The 21,091-nt window shown below is 34.0% G+C and overlaps 1 protein-coding gene across 6 annotated transcripts in view; it reads right to left on the minus strand.

Moving 5' to 3' along the window:
• Positions 1-5,259: 5,259 nt before the first annotated feature.
• The window catches only part of Kdm6a (lysine demethylase 6A), a 115,284-nt gene continuing 99,452 nt past the window's right edge, over positions 5,260-21,091 (minus strand). Inside the window, exons 24-29 of one of the 6 annotated variants that reach the window (XM_051140980.1) lie at positions 18,230-18,344; positions 14,906-15,093; positions 13,864-14,005; positions 8,693-8,819; positions 7,248-7,435; positions 5,260-6,197 (exon numbers count right to left, since the gene is read on the minus strand). In XM_051140980.1, the coding sequence (XP_050996937.1) occupies positions 6,116-6,197; positions 7,248-7,435; positions 8,693-8,819; positions 13,864-14,005; positions 14,906-15,093; positions 18,230-18,344 (842 nt within the window). In that variant the 3' untranslated portion in view covers positions 5,260-6,115. The remainder of the gene's footprint in view (positions 6,198-7,247; positions 7,436-8,692; positions 8,820-13,863; positions 14,006-14,905; positions 15,094-18,229; positions 18,345-21,091) is intronic. The other 5 variants (XM_051140981.1, XM_051140976.1, XM_051140977.1 and 2 more) reach the window with 5 other exon arrangements.

The raw sequence follows: 21,091 nt of genomic DNA on the forward strand, positions 1-21,091 counted from the left end.
AGGCCTGCACCACCACACATGGCTTTAGCTACTCTTTTAAAAGACTATGTACAAAGATAGATGTTAATGTGCTTCACCATAGTAACCATTTTATTACCTGATGCACACCATAATTATCTGGAAAGAAGAAAAAACATTCACAGCGACTGGGGATATGTTTTAATGTATGAGTATTTGCAGTGTAAGCATGAGAATCTGCATATGAACCCTTTGTGTTCACATAGAACAGGCATGGCTATGTGTCTATAACCAGAGCATTTTGTAGGGGCAGAGATACATAAATCACAACAGTTTGCTGGCCAGTTAGCCCAATCAAAACAGCAACCTTCCAGTTCAGTGGGAAACCCTGTCTCAAAGTAGTAAGGCAGAAAGTGATTTGAGAAAGTCTCTATGTGTGCAAAACACACACACACACACCTACCTTGAATTTGTATGCAACACTTGTACTCTTTAATCTTTGATAAATTATAGTCTTTTTAAACGAAAACTTCTGATGCATATTACTTGTTGATTCATTTTCTCTTCTAAAATATATTGCGTTTGTGCATTTTTGAAGGCAAGTATATTTTGGAGTATCATTTTATATTAAATATATTTTTTTAAATGTGATTTTTATTTTTAAATTGTATATGTGTGAGGTCATATGCATGCTTGTGTAGTCATGAAGACAGCAGATTTCCTGGACCTGGATGGGGTTATAAATAATTGTGAGCCGCCTGACTTGAACTTGTCCCCTCCTGCCACAATGTTCTTTAAATATCTTCATCCAGAAAAACTTGGTAACTACTGATCATGAATTTTAATGCTGACTTCCATTTATTTATTTAAAACTTATGTGTACATGGGTACTAGAACTACATCTCTGTCCTCGGTAATAGCACATGAATTGAACCATTTCTCCAGCCCTGATTTCCATTTAACACACTTAATATTTTATCATTTTAAATCTTCAATCCAAGAAATACTTTTGATGAAAGATAATCTCTAATATCAAATTCTCTAAACATTAATTTCATTCTGCCAAATATATCTCAAACTAGAACACCATAATTAGTCCTTTAGTAAAACTATATAAGCCTTCAAATCAGGATATTAACTTTTTTTCCCTTTTGTAAGATACATTGTACTTGTGCACTTTTAAAGGCAAGTATATTTCAGAGTACTGCTCTATATTAAACATATCTTTTAAAATGCTACTTTAAATTGTATGCATATATGTAGGGTCATATATGAGTACATGTGCTTGTGGAATCCCAAAGAGGAAATCAGATCTCCTGGACGTGGATGGAGTTACAGGCAGTTGTGAGCTGCCTGAAGTGGGTGCCGGAAATTGAACCTGGGTCCCCTAAAAGAGCAATATGTTGTTAAACACTGACCCAACTCTCCAAACTAGTATCCCTATCTTTGATCTCATATAGTTATGAATCTTATTATAGTCCTTATGCTCGTTAGGAATAAATATTTCTGCTTCTTGGTATTAAACTGTTTACTGTTTAATGCACCCTTGGCCCAGGGTAGTTCCACTTTATAGCTGTTGTCTAGCACAACTATTATTAACACTGCTCTTTCAATATAAAGGGAGTCCTCCTTTAAACTATAGCAGATATAGTAAACATAATTATAGCTTATTAAGTTTAACGACATTTTGAGCTTGGCAAAGAAAAATTCAAATAGGAAAGGTTCTTACTATAAACAATGGTGGAGTAAGCATTAAGCAATTGCCAGTTTTCTAGTAAGAACAATCTGGAGTGGGACTGCAAAGAGGCATTTTTGGGTTCCCCACCAAATAACCACAACCCCTAATGCAAATTACACGATCTCCATTTGCCTCAATTTACTTATATGTAAAGATGAAGCTGAAACAGCACTTAATTCAGGACTAAATGGAGGGAAATACAAAGTAAGCACAATCCATAGTAGAAATAGTGAAATCACAAGTGTCATTTTCATTTTGTTTACTTAAAAAAAAAAAAACAAAACAAAACAAAAAACAAGAGTGGGGACTGCCTCTGCCTCTGACATGAACTCTGGTGCCAATTTGATCACTTTCCCTTGGTGAGGAGGCCAGGTGGCACACAGAGAAAGGGCAAGCAGGCTATCTGAATGAGACTGGTAGCCTATGCTCATATGGTGGGGACGAGGTCCCCTCTGTCATACGTCTAGGGGAATAAGATGGAAAAGGGTGGGAGGGAACGGGAAGATACAAATGAAGGCATCTGAATAAACTATAACAAATTAAAAGGAAGGAAGGAAAAAAGAAAAGAGAAAGAAAGAAAAACTAAGAACACACAGTTGCAAGAACTTGAGGGATTGTTCTCTTCCCATCATGTTGAGTTCTGGGGATCAAGTGCAGATTGATAGGCTTACTCACATCTCACCATGCCTACATATGGAGATATCTGGAGGTCCTGGAATGACCAAAACTCATCCATGCCTCTCCATATTACTATGTTTCCCAGCAATCAGATTATAACTTCACCGAAGTAGCTCTGGTTAAATACCGTCAACAATCAAATGGCAACCCAAGGCCACTTGGGTAATCCTTATTTTTGCTGCACAGTATGGTTACTTTTTTCAAAAAGTTCTAGCCTTACTCTAGTTAGCTTAAGGTTTTTGCCCCTTTGTATACAGCCTTTTATATGCAGATATTTGTATTGGTTATTTAATCCACCTGTTTTATCTCACAGTTCCTATATGATCTTATTTAGTACCACCTCAGAATATTCAGCTACACCTGTGGTCTAGGACACGCCTTAATTTCAAACCAAAATATCCACTCGCTACAGTTATATATTCTGCTTTCAGACTTGTCATTTCCTAGTCAAACTAGAAGTAGTCTCACTTACCTGAAATAGATCTACTTGGTCATATAGACTTGGATTTTACCTTTTTTAAGTTCAAGCCCATATCACCTCTTCATTTTAGTTCTGAGCTTTAAAAATATTCTAGTTGCAGAGCAGGTAAGATTGAAAAGAAAAAAGGGAATAAAGCCAGGTATTGTAGTGTAAGCTTGTAATCTCTGTGCTCAGGAGGCTGAGGTAAGAGGATTGTCTCAAAAGAACAAAAAGCCCCATAAAGAAGCAGTAAGTGCATTGTAAACTCAATGTTCTTTAGCTTAACTCCAGTAAATGGTTTCATATTAACTTCAAGATGAAATGCAAACATTTCATATGGCAGAAACAGCTTTCCAATGTTGGATCCTTACTTCTTTTCAAACTGTTTTGCCATTCCGTCAACCTCAGCTACACTTGAAATTCCCAAATCTTGCCCTATCAGGTGTGGCAATGCTAAAACGCATGCCCTAATGTCATTCCTCCTACTTGGTATTTCCCATGACAGTTATAGTCCTAGATGTATGTAAAAAAGGCTAGAAAGCAGGAATGATATTTTATTTATACACAGGATAAATACGTGGAATAAATGAAAATCCACATAACTTTATGCCATGGCACATGTATGTCCCTCCCATCAGATACACAATAAAAAAATAGTATTTCATATTTAGAAGGAGACATCTCATTTAAGCTACTAACATTATTTGATCCTAAATTTCAATTGGTCAATCACTAGTACTTTGAAAGGTCCTAATTATCCATTTTTTTTTGGAAAAGTGACTTAGGTTGCACTATAAAATGCACAAACTACAATTGTGTACTGACTTAACTTTAATAAGTCAATTAAGTTGAATTGCTATACTGATGCTAATTAAGAGTATATTTTTAATTGCGCCAATGAGAAAATAATTTTGTTGCTACTCTGGATCAACATCTGCTTTGTAATCCATTATATGATGAGCTTCTTGTTCCAAAGTGTCTGTATGTGCTACGATGTGAATTTCTTTCATCATTAAGCCATCTGGATAGTGTGACTTAATGGACTTACCTATATAACCAATAAAGAAAATTATTTTATCCTCTAAAACTTGAAAAATGCAAATCATATAGACTGTTATTTGAAGTGAAGCTATTTACAAATATTTTCACTCATCTGAGAATATCGATTTGCTTTCTACTTCCTATCTTCTCTGCTCACAAAGACTTAAGTTCCTAGTAACCGTTTATCTTGATATATTTATTCAAATGTGGATTACATAGAATTTCTCTTATACGTGTAATATGACATATTCATCTTGACAATAAATTAACTTTAACAAAATCATACAGAAGGTATGTCAGTAAGATAAACTAAAACAGAGTAAAAACAGTTGGGTGTAGCTTTGCTCCTTTAAGGTTGGCTTAGAATTTTTGTTTACAGAAGTGTTTACCTTATTTCATTCTGTAGGACTTTCTGGGCAGATGATTTTCACAAAGTAATCATTTAAAATATTTGTGGCTAAACATCCTGATTAGTACTCAGATAAGTGATTTGGAATGATTCCTTCCTGAAGTAATAAATAAGAAACAAATACTAGCAGACATTCAATGCTTACCAAGTTATTAACCAATGAATAAGTTTCTATACTTCCAGTCCTTGCATTAAGACATACTCCAAAAACTATCTGAAAAGATAATTAATGTATTCAGCATTACATTCCAACAGATAGGACTAGAGATTCTCTTCACTCATATAAACCAACCAACCAACCAACCCTAATTTTATAGAAAATTCTTAAAAATTATATTATAAAACACAAGGTGCCATTATTAAAAAATGAAATCCTAGCATTAATTAGCAGTAATTTGTGAATGCTAATATTTTACTGGTGACATGTAATTTGTAGTCATCCCACTTGTCAATGCATGCAGGAAGGTATAAGATGTCACAACTGCCTAACATTAAAAATAATCCTCTTTATTTGCATTCTAAAGCAGGGCCCTTCATCCTAGAATTTTTTTCCCATATAAAATGCTGAGTAATGTGCAGGATTTGACAAGACTGTATTAAAATTCCCTTTAAAGTTTTAAGTTCAATCACTATTTGTTTTCTACTATACTACATTTTGGTAGGTTTTTTTATTTGTCTGTAATTGCAGTAGTTGCAATTTAACAATAAACCAGTCTGACATTTTAGGTCTTGAAGATACATACCATATATATTTCTTTAAAAATAATCATACTTTTTGTAAGCAATACTTTACAGTAGACACCTCAAAAATCTACCATAGATGTGAAACTTAAAACAAGAAAAATTTAAGTTCTAAATCTTCATACATATATATATCTAGATTTCTATATATATTATATATACAGACATAAGTATATATAAAATATATATAATCAGATTTGAAAAGTGAACAAAAATTGGGCATTGTACATGAAATTCTTTTTAAAACTCAAACAATAGAAAACTCTTTAAACATTAAACAATTTTAATAAAAGTTTCTGTACAATGCTAAGCAGTTTTATTTACACATAGAAAATGTAATAGGAGTAGTGTTTGAAATTACAAAACTCCTTAAAATTTCAATGGCAGGTAAATCTGGAAAAAATAACAGCATTCCATTCACAAATATTTTCAAGCAATAAATATGTATTTATAAATAGTGTAAATTTACATCAAGATTAGAAACAAAAATCACAAATCTGAAGTGTATTTCTTAGTCTATGTGCAATCCATTATCTTTGTGACTTGCCTGTTAATTTTTTAAAATGTTTTATTTAGGAACCAAAAGTATAACCCCATCATGGTTTCAAAACAAGACAGAAAAACATAAAAGCAGTAAAAAAAAAAAAAAAGTTCTTACTTAACTTTTCACATTAAAAAAAGGTTGACCAAAAGAAAGACTTAAAACTGCTAACTACCTTACAAAGAAATGACCAGCTAGGCTAGTATTTTTTTTTACTTTTTTTTAATTCTGAAAGGGAAAAGATAAGTGAAAACAAATTCATCAGCCCAGAAATAGAGAAATATAAAAGAGGTTGTCTTCAAGTCAGTAGTCTGTATGGTGTTGCCAGTTTTGTCAGATATATACAAAACATGGAAATTCTTCTTCTTTTTTTTTTCTTTTTTTTTTTTTGAAGTTCAGCTGATTAGTTTTGTGAGAGTCCTGGCGTAGGAGCAGTACTCTCTCCTCTGTCCAGTTGGTTGACACTCCACACTTAGAAGGTTGCATAGACACAGTTTTCAGCCAGCAGCCTTACGAGATAGCTACAAAAACCAGTGGTGCAGAACTGGGTTACTTCCTGAATAGCAGAAAAGGTCTCATGTTTAATGTCCATGGAACAATATCAAGATGAGGCGGATGGTAACGGAGGAGCCTGGAAATCAAAGCAAGGTAGACTATTTTTGTATACTCATAATTAGTTGTGCTCCTTGGTTCACAGCTACAAATATATGGTTGGTTTATGCAACTGGAGGAAATTATTTTCTGTTAAAGTTCAATAGCCTTGCAATACAATATAACAGTACAACTTCTTTTATGATCTTGCATCTGGCCACCTTTCCTCAGAATCTAAGACCATCTTAATTTCACTGCATCACCAAAAGCTCTTGGAATATTATTTAGTTTACCCCTTTTTAATATTACTTTGACAGGGCATTACAAAAACAGTTATCAAAGTAACTATAATTTTACTAGTGACCGCCTTCAGGGATCTATCTTAGGCAGGTAAATACATTCTTTGTGCTAAATTCCAGGTCATTTCCTTCTTTCTTGAAGCAATCCTGAACACCATCCAAATGAAAGTATCAGGTGCTAAACTTCAAATTCTAGTTTATATATATGGAAAGTATTAGAAAAGAAAATTTCTTAAATTATGTCTATAGCTCTATTCAGATCTGTTTTGAGTGAAATGCTTCCCATAAACACCTCCTGCTAGCAATGGAAAACTTTGTGATCTGAGTCCATTTGAATTTCATAAGGTCATACCACATGCCAGGAAGTTAAGCACTACTCAAATACTCTCAGAAGATTAAAGCATCTGCCAGTACACAATTTCAAACAAATTCAGTTAGCCCTAAAAGCAGAAGTAGATTTCGAAGTATACTCACTGATTCATTTTGTGGGTACTAACTATGTAAATAAACATTCCATCAACCAAGCTGAATCAAAATGAAAATCATGATAGCATTGAAAGCACACAGTTTTAAAGCTAGTTCTTATAGGTTGGTCTCTCCAAGAAGCAAGGCAAAAATTATATGTCAATTTTACAGGAATAAATACTTGGAGAAGGTGGTAGGATCAATATAAAATATAACCTCATGCAGTATCTTGCTGAGACAAAAGAAAATCTATGTATTTTATTACCTCTTAGCTATCAGGTGGCAGAGCAAACACTACTGCCTCTCAACCCAGCTAATGTACTCACATGTTGATTTCACTTACTAATGTAAATTGATCATAGACTTGCATCAGGTCCTCCATTTTGTACTGTTCTAGCACCACAAAATTTTCCAGATTCCCACTTGTTTTTCGTGCACAGTCTTGGCAATGTACTATGTAGGTCTTTCGAGAATTGCTCTCATTAGTAACAAAAAGCAGATCAAAAACCTCCACCTGTTTTACATAAATGAAAAATAGGGTCAATAAAGATAAGGGTGTTTATTGTACTGCTTCTGTATAATCACAGACTACTGCTTTAACAGAAATGTGAGGTGTGTTCCCAAACCCCAACACACGACAGCAATCATATGTCACTAAATTAAAGGAGCGATATAACCATGACAATTCTGATAAAACTTAATTAAATTAATAAATGTCAGTTTTCTTTTAAATCCAAAACATGTTACAATCTGATCAAGTGATCACTATTTTCCTTGCATGTCTCCATGAGAGAATTCACCATAGGTGACAACATATGAATGCACGCTTTCCCCCCATAGACTTAGCTCTTTGAATACAAAGACTATATTCACATTTGCATTGCCACAGCATGTCATAGTGCCTAGTGCTTACTCAAACCTCAAAATATCTCTGGAATAAATGAAAACAATCTGATTATTTACAGGTGAGGAAAAGTGGTTAGTAACAGTGAGTAAATGCTTATTAGTTATAAGCCTTATTAAAAATAGTACTCCTCAGTTTTAGAACTATATTATAAATATAGACTCATTCCAAGATATAAAGCACATCTTTTTCTCTGAAATAGAAATCTGACTTTGTTGATGTAAGTTTCTAGTGGATTCAATGACTCTGGAATAAATATCACATTATTTGACAGCATTCAAGATGCACTGAAACCTACATGCTACCCAGATTTATGAGAAGAATCTGTACTGTTAGTATTGTAGCCACACTGGATTACCTATTCTAGAGTCATTCCATTTCCCTACTTATGGTACCAACGACAGTCAACTTATATTCTCATTATAGTTTGTAGCCTGTTGAAATTACATTTATCCTTCAAGAGAGGGTTAAAACTACGAAGTTGTTTGTTTTTGTAAACTCTTACTGACAATACCAGAAAGGGAAACTACATCAATTATTTCCTTCTCTGCATTTTTCTACTAAGCCCATCTTCACATTCATTATCATCTGATGTACAGTAGTATTAGTTGACTGTAATTTACTCTCTCTAAATAGATTGCTACCAATCTAAAATCTCACAACTTTCCTTATTAGCTAAGAATCTATCAGCCAAATAACTTTACAGTAGATACTTTTAAGGTTAAGTAGCAATTAATGATATTACACCATAAAATAAATATCTGATAATATCAAAACTGGACACAGTAAAGTATATTACCAAAAAATATAGATTAAAAAACAAAACTAACTTTTTATAAACAATTGCAGGCAAGAAAAATTACTTACCTCACAAATGCTACAATAATGAGCTGGCTCTTCTTTTGTCCGCCCATGCCATATGATCTCTTTTCCTGCAGCAATTAGAGCTTCCCTCAATGTCTGACACTGCTTCAGAGTTCTCAGAAGACAATACCTAACATAGGGAAAAATTATTCATTAGCAACAACCAAATACTGCATATTTTTCACCTAAGAGATATACCAATTAGAAATAATGGCAAGAGACTTAGTTCTAACAGCCATTTTCCGTTTGTTGTGTGTCTTTTGCTCCCAACACTCAGATATTTTTGAGATCTGAGAGCTAAAGATGGCATATAACTCACAATACATTTGACAGTACTCTCCAAACTTGCAGCAATCAATCCGACTTTAGCCTTCCAAGTGCTGAGACAAATAGGTATGAGCTGCATGCCTATCTCATTGTCAAATTTTCAGATATTATCAGATTGGGAAAAAAAAACCACCTACTGCCATATACAGTAGGTGTTCAATAAATACTTGATTGTCAATTAAAGTTCAAGATATAAGTGACAGTACATGTTCATCTTACTTCTATCATTAATTATCAGGTTAAAGTATTGCTATTTCTAGAACCTATAGATATTAATCACTGAGGGCGATAACTAAAAAACATTATTTACTTAGCTATAAGCTTAGTTAATAAATAGCATGTTAACTTTAGGGTTGCAGGCTTTCTTTAAGGATCATGTTCCAAGAAGTTCACTGAAGTTCATCTTTTAAACTTTTGAATGTTAAAACTATTTAGAAACAAAACTAATGCTTTAGGCTGCCATTACATGTGAAAACCTAAAGCAGTTGCCAAGAGTAAGTATGCATATGAGTATATATTTAAGGTACCAGACAAAGTAACAACTAAAAACTTTTATCAGAGAAAAATTTAAGACCATGCCTTTGGCTCCTGCTGCGAACTGTTTTCTCTCCTTATATCCCATGTAGTTCATGGCTAAAGACACAGATCTTCATTCATCAAGTTTTTTATGTGGAGTTTCAAAATAGCATTTTCTTTCTTAAAGAAAATAATGCCTAAATGATGATTAAGTTCCTTAACTGCTCGGTTAGGAGGTTTATCTTTGTATTACAGCAAATGGATGAAACTTGGGGCCTTAGTACTACTAAATTTGAAAATGAAAAGACAGCCACTAGACTAGTTGAATTAGGGGTTTGTAAAAGCAGAGCACCTTAAACTTCTCCAGTTTCATACTATAGTCTTTCTTTTGGGGGTATTTTCTGTGTCCTATTCTCACTCCCTCTAGGTCCCCACCTTACCACCCTGAAACACAGAGAGCCTTTGATCTGCAGATCTTCAATAGCTTTGTAACTTTCATTTTCCGTTACAAGAAAGAATCTTAGAAAAATCTTAGCTTTCTGACAATGTATAACAAACTACACTTTTTCCTTGCTTTTATCTTTTCTAACACTGAGATTTTGTGTTCAGCAGCTGAAATAGAGAATTTCGAAAGACAAGCAATGAACAGGCTAAAAAAAATGTGGTTTAACTGCAAATCAAGAGATTCTAGGGCAAGGATCCTACCGAGGGAAGGCACGGAAAATAATATTCAGGACTCAATAGTAACTAGTTTTACTTTGATTAACCATAGACTTTAAATTCTATTTAAACACGTGGATACATCGGGGGGTGGGGGTGGGGGACCAAAGTTCTCTTGCAATTAAGATTTTACGAAGAATTAAAGAATAAATCAGTAGAAGAAAGTTTGTTTTTGTTTTTTTTAACTGCTTAGATGAAAAACTATGTAAAAGGTTTAGGCAGGAAGACGGGAAAGGCATCTTTTGCAAAGAAGGACTACCATGAGTAGTAGTTTAAAGAATACAGTTTCAAACACAATAGCTTCAAATCCTTTTTCTTATAAAAATTTTAATTTTGGGGTGAAGTTTTAGGGGCAAAAGAATAACAGAAATGAACCCAATAATGATATTATAAAGATGTACATATGGAATAATTCTGACACTTTAGGGGCATCTTGGCGAAGTTTCTAAACTGGGTATCCAAATGCCAGTGTGGAAACAAGGTTAATCTGACATGGCGCTTTACAATTCTGTACAGAATACAATCTGTGACAAAGAAATTTTAAGTATCCTCAGAGGTTTCTGTCCAAGACAGGTCTCTCTTATTTAATTATCAACAAAAATCGAGCTAACACCTTCAAAGCTCTCATGCTATCTGTCAGATCAGGATGTGACAATAGTGGGTATCACTAAGTCATCGAAGAGTTAGTTTCATTTAAATCAAGTACATGGCTGAAAATCAAGGTCTCACTCAGTTAATGACAAAACGAGTAGTTTAGGAACTTTTACCTCATAGACAAAAACAAGCAAAGAAGCAAATATGCTAACCATGTGAATGGGGTGGGGGGGGGGGAAGGAATCAATAACAAAATAATCACAACTAAGAAGTTAACACTTAAGTCATTTCAATTTATATCTTAAAAACCCTGTACTAATCATAAACTGAAATGTAAATAAAGAAAAAGCTTAAAAAGTTTTCTAGTCTGGACAATCTCATCTTTTCCATGGTGTTTCTAACTTTCCTTATGAAAGAGATTCTCCTTATAGTTCTAGTAGAACTTTGGCTAAAACCAGAATTTTAATTAAAGAACCAAATGATTCCTGTGACTGGGCAAGTAAGAACCAGTTACAAATGTCTCATTTTATTAAGTATTACAACAAAAAGCAAGGGTTTGGGGTTTTTTTTGGAGGGGGGGGATATTAACCTACACTACTGAATTTCATATTCCTTATATAAGGTAAATGGGCCCATGTTTATAGTGCTTTTCTTTATTCTTCTGAGAATGACGTATCTGGTAGTGATGTCACGATGACTACAAATTACTTTTTCATGTGGCTCAATCAAAAAGTGTGTGCATATCTATTAGTCTATAGGAACTGCTAAATAAATGTGGAAAGGAGGTTACAAAATTTCAAATTGGAAGCTGGAGGAAAAATAATAGATACATTTATGGTAGATAGCAATTGTATTTTAAAAGTGAAGGACTGAATTCTGAGCCTTGGCCTCCTAATAATGATATGCTATAACAAAACATCAGTGCTTTGCTCAGCCATCTGAAAAGCATCCTCTTACACTAGATGAGAACTAAAACAGAGGCTCACAACCCAACAACGTACAGAAACGGAGGTTTTGGTATACTCAGTTCCAAATGGGATGTCTTCATTAAATCCCCCCTTCTCAGGGACCACAGATAGAGTTTAAGAGCCACAGAATTTGGTTGACTTCAATGCACATACATAGTCGCAGAGACTAGTAGCACACACAGGTTCAAGACAAACAGGGTCCAGTGCTGAAAGGGAGAAGTCGACATAGGCTCCCAGCCCTAATAAAAAAATTATCTCCAATTGACATTTATTTGCAAAGGAAAATTTAGTTTTCTTTAACGAAGCATCACTGGGCATATGAATGGCCCTTCAGAGGAGGTCCTGTGCCCAGTAGTAGATGAACAACACAAAACAAAGTCAATGGTTATTTTTTAGACATTTTGTCTAATATTGCTTTGGGCATTTTGTTTTACTAGATTTTTAAAAATATATTCTGGTTTCTGATTTCACAGATGTGTTTCTTTTGTTTTTCACAGAAGGAAAGGGCATGTGTGGAGTTGGGTGGGGAGGAGTTGGGGGAGGTTTGTAAAAGCATGCTCAGAATATATTATGCAAAAAAGTTTTTCAATAAAAAGCAGAACACTAAGAAATTGAAGGGGAAAAAAAGCAAACAAGGGGGAAAGAATGTCTTCTTCCAGAAAGGTTAATGGTTGCTTTAATAAGCAGTGCTAGTATTGCTTAGTCTGAACTCAGAGTAATGCACAGCTTAAAAGAACTTCTCAAGACTTATCATTGTATTTATTTTATTCTATTTACATATGTGTTCTAACTGGATCTATTCATAAATCCTTAGTGATTAGCCCAGAGCCTGTAGTCAGTCATCAAATATTCATTAAATGAAAGAATGAGAGCAAGAGGGTTGGTTGGTAAAAAGTGTACTTTATAGCAATGGCAAAAATGTACTGTAAAAAGGGATCTTATAAACCAAGGCCTAGGGGCTTGTACTTGTCATTAGCATTTTCAGTTGATATAATCACAAATGAAAATTCAAGCTGGGAGCAGAATTCTTAACATAATGAGGAATGCAATCAAGAGCCAGTAATTAGACGTTTTGTAGTGCCATGAACAATGGAGAATAGGAAAATACAGGTGCTCAAGATGTTATAACATTAAAGAAGAAAGGATAAACTTGAAGGAACCTAGAAAGATGGCAAATATGATGGTATTACGGTAAACTAAAGCAGGGACAAAACTGATGATTCTTTAAATTACAGAAGATTGGTTATAAAGAATATAATAAAGGAAGAAAACAGTCTTTCTTTAGTTCCATTTTCATCACTATATTACTCAATCTATTAGCACAAGTCCCATACGTTTTTATTGCACAAAAGCCCCCAGTTTGATCACTTTTTCACCTCTGCATGCAAATTTCTTCCAAGTCGGCCTAAACTCCTTCAATCATTCTATACCTAACCTTGCGTTGTATATGTCTATGTATGTATGTATGTATGTATGTATGTATGTATGTATAATAATTTGAAATAAGTAGGTTTATTTTCAAAAGACAGTCTTTTGAATATAGCACATACAAAGTTAATATATCTACATGAGAACTATTTAAATCTAAAACTATTAAGAATTCATACAAACATATAAAGTATTTAAAAGCTAATATAGGGGGAACAGGTAATTATAAGATAACTTAAAGAAAACTGACATTTTAGTCAACTCCCTCTATTAACTTCTATGTAACAATACTTATTCTGTGATGTCATTCTTCCTTCAGTGACTAAAAGCAGACGTTTAATATTACAATTAAAATTCTACTGAGAAATCCACAAGTTTGGAGAAGAGTATGGAAGTATTAGAAAGTCAATATTCTGCTGAAAAATAACTTAAACCTTTATTCCTTTTTAAACCATCTTGGGTTATTTGGAAGGAAAAAATATTTGTAACAAGAAGACTCATATTTTGCTAGACTTCTGGACCATCCTGTTCTAATGTTAACATAATTCCATAAGGGAAAATATATTTAACAGTCAATATGACCCCTAAGTGTTCAGTACAGCAATTTTAGAAAACACTTACTTAATCATTTCAAAAAGCTTTGGATCTGAAACCTTGATATTTCGTGCCATATTCCAGGAAAGATGAACCATGGGTACTATTGACTTTACACTTTGCAATTTGTTCCATTCATACCGTTCCACTGCCAATTTATACTGACAAGCTGAGGAGAAAAAGAAAACATAAACCAAACTATCAAAAGATGTGAAGATAAGCACTATCACTTCATGAAATTATGTATATAGTTGTTTATTGTATTATTGTTTTTTCAAGACAGGGTTTCTATGTGCAGCCCTGGCTGTCCTAGAACCCACTCTGTAGACTAGGCTGGCCTCAAACTCACAGAGATCCACCTGCCAAATGCTGGGATTAAAGGCATGTACCACTACTACCCCACTTGCAAAAATAATTTTTGTTTTATGCTAATTATGGTAATAGTATAAGTAGTAATCATATACAGAGTACTTTCTGTCATCATGTGCCAGGCATTGTGTTTAGCTCATTTTCATCCATTCTCATTTAATTCTTAGCACTTCCTTACTGGTTTTATTATCACTAGTAGATGAAGAACAATTAAGCAACTTGCCCAAATTTACAAAAGCCAAACACTTGTCCAAATCCAGGTTTTTCTGGCTCCAGATGCCACATTTTTAATTGTAAGGCAATACTGCCTGGAGGCAAGAATAACTCAAACTGTTTTACATACAACTTAATATGAGAAGAAAAAAGAAAAACCTACAAGAATGTATCTTCTTTCTTTTTTGTTTTTCTTTCTTTTTTTAAAAAATGTGTTTTCAAGTAGCTTTTTCTCTTTTAAGAGTTCCCTTTACAAAACAAAATCAAGGACTAAAAATTATTATAAGGATATTTTCCATGTATATAAGTATATACCTTTCATTTGCAAAGATGGCTTTGGACTTTTAACAGTTCACTAACATTTAACATTTATATTAAAAGTGTATAATAAAAAGGAGACGTTTTCTTCTACAGAAGAAAAATACATTATCACTTTCTTCTTTTGGTGGGGGTTAAATCTCTTTTCAAGCATATTTTTTTAAAATACCTGTGAGTGGACCAACATTCCAAGCAATGTTGTTGCACCATCCAATAGCCTGAACCCAATGAACAGTGCCTGCATTTATCCAGACCAGATCTCCAGGTCGCTGAATAAACCTATACACTGGAACATTTGCTTCATACAGATCTTCAAGGTTGGGCCACCAAGAACCCATTAAGAAATTCAAATTATTTCTGGGGGGGGAAAAACAGTACAAATGGGTCAAGGACTCTAATAAATTCCTTATAAAATAAAAGAATATAAAAAGTTTTTCTTAAATGATAATTCATTTCAATAAAGTTTAACTGATAGTGTAGTAAAAACTGCTGCATGTATGTAAAGAGTGAAATGAATTACAGTTAAGTACAGGAAGACAGCGTTGAATTTCTCTCTCCAAGAGTCAAATGGATGTAACGACTCTGAAGTAGCACATACTTTTACTTCTAATTTCTTTTCACTAAGTCCAAATCGCTAAAAGACAGAAGATGAAGGTGACTTCCTTTAAATTCATTAACAAGAACACTATTTAAGTACTAGAAACTCTACTCAATTTGAAAAAGAATCTCTACTGCTGCTTTTACTCATAAGGAGGAAAGTTAAAATCATGCAGTTGAGGCTGAGCAGTGGTGGCACACACCTTTAATCCTAATATAAGCAGAAGCAGGCAGAACTCTGAGTTTGAGGCCAGCCTGATCTACAGTGTGAGTTCCAGGATAGCCAAGGCTACACAGAGAAAGCCTGTCACAAAAAAACCAACCAACCAAACAAAAAACCCAAACCAACCAATCAAACAAAAGAACTGTGGAGTAGAAAACAAACTTATACACATCATGCACAATAACCATGACCACCACTTTGGAAACACTTTGTAGACCCTATTACTAATCTTTTAATATTTTGCTGGGTATTCTTTATAATACTTAAATAAAAAAACTATATAGCAACTTTTCCTATAAAATTTCATACATTTCAATTAACAATTTCAAAATTTAAATTTGGGAGAAGAATTCACATAGTGGAAATATTTGCTTAAAATCTAAGAAATAACTTTTACTTCATAACTTAGGCTAAAGTATATGACAAAGTCTATACAAAGTCGTAACAGTTTAATTTTACAGAAACTGACAAAGCTATTATCCTGCTGACAGTTATTATAAACTTTCTTAGAAGATACAGATTACCATTTATTTACATATGACTGATTTTATATTACAATAACAGTATATTGACAGAAAAAAATATAATGTGTAAAATATCTACATCTAAGATTGTATGACAAACGCCCTTGTCCTAAAGTGGAACTTCAGTATCTCCTTTTCTTCCTTAAAAAAAATTCAAGGCAGGCAAGATGGCTCAGCTGGTAGAAATAGCTGCCATTAAGCCTGGAAATTTGAGGCTAGCAAGACGAGCTACGTTGGTAAAAGTACCTGCCACCAAGCCTGAGGATCTGAGTTCAATCCTTTGACCTGGTAGAAGGATAAAACAGAAGCTGGAGAGATGGCTCAGAGGTTAAGAGCACTGACTGTTCCTCCTGAGGTCCTGAGTTCAATTCCCAGCAACTACATGGTGGCTCACAACCAGCTGCAATGTGATTTGGTGCCCTCTTCTAGCCTGCAGGTAGAGAACTGTATACATATCAATGAATAAATAATTTTTTTTTTCTTTTTGGTTTCTTCAGACAGGGTTTCTCTGTATAGCCTTGACTGTACTGGACTCGCTTTGTAGACCAGGCTTGCCTCGAACTCGCAGCGATCCACCTGCCTCTGCCTCCCGAGTGCTGGGATTAAAGGCATGTGCCACCACCACCCGGCGAACAAATAAATCTTAAAAAAAAAAAAAAAAAAAAAAAAAAGAGAGAGAGAAAACACACTCCCTAAAGTTTGTCCTCTGACTCTGCATCCCTATTCCTGTGTTCTCTATCTCTAACCAAACAAAAAAACCAAACACTTTGTAAAATGCTACGCAACTCTCTAGAACACACAGCTAACGACGGCCTAACTGCAAGGGGGATAGATAAGACTGGCTAACTGTGATAATGCTGTACAAATACAGTTCCCTATAAAAAAAAAAAAATGGTTACTAACCATACCTTAACCCTAATTTCAATCTTGTGGCACCATCATAACACTGGAACCCCAATTAATCAACAAGACTACATTTCTATAAAGCATGGTATAAAGTAAAACAAGTCATTTCATCAATACATTTGAATTTGTAATCTCTCTTGTTTATATAAAAAGAAATTTGGGGGTCCCTAAATTTTTTTCAATTATCATACATGTCATAATTACCCAAATATTTACAGCAAAGATTTTGTTTTGTTTTGTTGGTTTTTCAAGACAGGGTTTCTGTGTAGCCTTGGCTATGTGGACTCGCTTTGTAGACCAGGCTGGCCTTGAACTCACAGAGATCCACCTGTCTCTGCTTCCCTGAGTGCTGGGATTACAGGTGTGATCCACTGCATTCGGCTTACAGTCAAGATTTTTTACAGCAAAATAAGAAAATATATGTTAGTATAAGGGATATGTCTATAATTAGCTTTCAAATTTCATACATGTACTTTCAGTGAGTTACATCCCTTATATTTAACTGAGATGGGGACAAACTATCACATGTTAATTATGCTTTTAATTTTTAATAATCTAATACTTTTATAATACCAGGAGCTTACATAATTGAGTGCCTTTTAGAAAAGAATACAGTTCTATCTAAAGGTATTAAATTCAAATCAATTTTTAAGAATTCAAAGTACCCTTTAACACAAGACATAACACATAAATAAATGAAGGCTATTCCTAGAATCTTAAACAAAGGAAAAGGTCAACCTTGCACTTTCTTTGATTAGCAAAATAAAATCTGAAACAGTTAATTAAATTTTATAAAAAGCCTTTATAAGAAAAGTCAGCAGTTTTAAAAAGAATTTATATCATAATGACATGGCAGAGTAATATGTTCAAGCTTGTGTTATTCCGTACAATGAGCATACTCAGTTACAGAATTTTTGACTTTCAAAATATTCATAATTTCCCTTAGAACACATGCCTTTTAAATAAGTATTTGAATGTATCATTTAAAAAAGGAAACTAATAACTCAATTTTTCTAGACTTATGCCTATAACTATATTTGATAGAGTGGTCTGATAATACCTTTACTGTAAGTTTTCTAGTAACATAAAATAGGTTTGGAATCACTTAACATTAATTTTCCACTAAATAGTAACTGAAAGCTGACTATATATCTACATTAAGGTATCCAGTTTGGGAAGTTGTCTTTTGTAGTTAGTGTTTTATAGTAATTTTGTTTAAACCAAGTTTAGCTTGGAAACCTACTTTTCACAGAAGTCATTCAGAACACCCCAGTAACCTTCAGGAACAACAAACCATTCACAGTCACCTGGGCCAATATTTATATTAACTGAACAGAAGTTATTATTTTCTTGATGACCTAAAAGGTAAAAAGAAAAAGATATATACTGTTAATTCTATAGAAAATGGGTCTTTAGATATGAAACCTTAAAATGTTAATGATTCAGTTATCATTTAGCGTTAGTTTGGTTTTTAGTCAATCATTCATAACATTATTCAGTAAGGGATAACATGGAAGGCAAAATAGAGTTTAGGCTCTGATAGGCTGCTTGGCTTGGGAAGCTGACAAAACACTTTTAGCATACTTCCCTTATATATAGGAACAAATATTGACAACTTCTATAAAATTGGTATTTTTGAAGATGAATGAAACAATGATTATAGTGGTACCTAATAAATAATATATTTATTATAGATGCCACTATGGCTTTTTTTCTCATTGTGCATAAAGTCTGGTTTTAAAAAACACAGCTACATGGGCTAGCAAGATAGCTCAGAAATTGAGTCTATCTATGATGCTCTTTTTAATTTAATCTCAGAAACCACATCAGATGGCAAGACCTAGCACCTCTTGTCTCTGGGGGCACCTAGACGCATGTGGACATCCATGCCTACACAACAAAAGTAATAAAATAAATCCTTTTAGAATAATAAGAAATAAAGCAGCTGCTCAAAGAATGATGGGGAAAGGGGGGGAGGTGTGGCAAAATAGGAGACCTTCCCCTTTCTGCCCTTACATGAAAATAAATTTTATCAGAACTCAGGGAGATAATCACAGGTTTAGTGCAATGAAGTAAATGCTTGACCTAAAGAAACGTGACTTAAAGCTAGTAGATATCTGAGGTATAATACTTTATATCTTGCCCTTTTTGTATTGCTGGCTGATTAATGAACTTAAAAGACTTAAAATCTATATTTCTGGTGTAGTGTCCCTTATGCCTGGTTGGTTCTGGATGGAAGAAAGTAAACTTTGTACAAAAAGATTTGTATTTTGTTTGCATATTTTCACCTGAGGATTCACAAAAGAACCTATCTCAGTGCAAGCAATATAACGGTACTCAGTAGTTATTATGAGTAGATATTTGATAATGCCTTATAGTATGGATTCTTAAAAGTGAGCTCAAGTTATAATGAGAGATGCTAAGATACCATCATCTATATACATTTCTTATGAGACCATGCCATATAATACCAACAGGTTTTTGTTTTTGTTTTACAAGACAGGGTCTCTCTCTGTGCAGCCCTGGGCTGTGCTGGAAATTGATCTGTAGACAAGACTAGCCCCGAACTCACTCACAGAGATCCACCTGTCTCTTGTATGCTGAGTGTTGGGATTAATGGTGTGTATTACCACAGGCCAGCCTGAAAACTTTTTGAAATGTGAGCTCGAAGGGGTAGCAATTGAAAGTATACACTGGATTTCAAATATTTGCTATAAAAAATGTGAGACAACTTTGTAATTTTATATTGATAATGTTTATACTTTAGATATTATAGGGCAAAATTAACTTCATTAACTTTTTCAAAATAAATGTTAAAATTACATGTGCTTTGCCTTGTATTTATTTCTATTGGACACCACTACCTTAAACAAATTATTCAGATAATTCTTTTAAGAGAACGGGAGAAAAATCATTACCAACAACATACAAGATAAAGGATTGATATGCAGAAATTATAGAATCACAAAAATTAAATTCTTTTTCCTCATCCAACCAATAAATAGCCTAATAAACTAAGGTTTCAATATATATATATATATATATATATATATATATATATATATATATCATATATGGAAAATACATATTTGAAAAAGTACTTACCATCTTTACACATCAAAAACAACCCACAAGTTAAAATTGCTTTGAAATTGCTCTATCTCCCAACCAGACAGAATGGCCACCAAGAAAACAAAGGACAAAAAGTGATGGTAAGGATGTAGGGAAAAAGGAACCCTTATACACTTCTAGCAGCAATGTAAAGCAGTGTGGCCAATATGGAAACCTGTATAGTGAGTCTTCAAAAACTGCAAGCATAACTTCTGTATGATCCAATTTAAACCAACATACCACAAAAATAATATTCATGTTGACTGCTGCACTATCTGTAATAGCCTAAAAAAGAACCAGCCTGGATGCCCATAAATAAATGAATAGATAGAAAGTATGAAAAACACACACACAAACACACACACCATTAATTTTATTCAGCTGTAAAAATAAAATTATAACCTTCAGAGGAAAATGGATGGAATTAGAGATTATTATTCTATATGAAGTGAGCAAGCTTAAGAAAGACAACACGTGTTCTCGTGTATGGGATCTATTTTTACAAATTATTTGAGATTCTGAGGAGGCCTGTGGGGCGTCTGAGCAGCTTTGGACTCTCTCTGCCTGCTGCTCACCATCCTGGCCCATCTGGGACACAGTGAACCAGCAGAAGCGAGTCCAGCGATGACTACAAGCCATTGTCTGCCATCCTACGGAGGCCTATGGGGCACCAGAGCAGCTTTCAGCTTGGATCTCGCTCCACACACTCACGTGCCTGGCTCTAGGGGGCATAGACAGCGAACCCAGCAGGGCCATATGACAACACTGACAAATCAGCAGTCCTACCAGAGGAAGCCCTGAGGATACTAACATCCCCAAGTGCAATAAGAATATATTAAATCTGAGACGATAAAATGATAGAAGCCTTAAAAGAGGAAAATCTCTCTCTCAAAGACATACAGGAAACTATATTCAAACAGATGAAGGAAATGAATAAGCCCTATAAGTAATTACAGGAAAATACAAATAACCAGGAGAAAGAAAGAAATAAAAC

Source organism: Acomys russatus, chromosome X (assembly GCF_903995435.1).
Source record: "Acomys russatus chromosome X, mAcoRus1.1, whole genome shotgun sequence".
Lineage (NCBI taxonomy): Eukaryota > Metazoa > Chordata > Mammalia > Rodentia > Muridae > Acomys > Acomys russatus.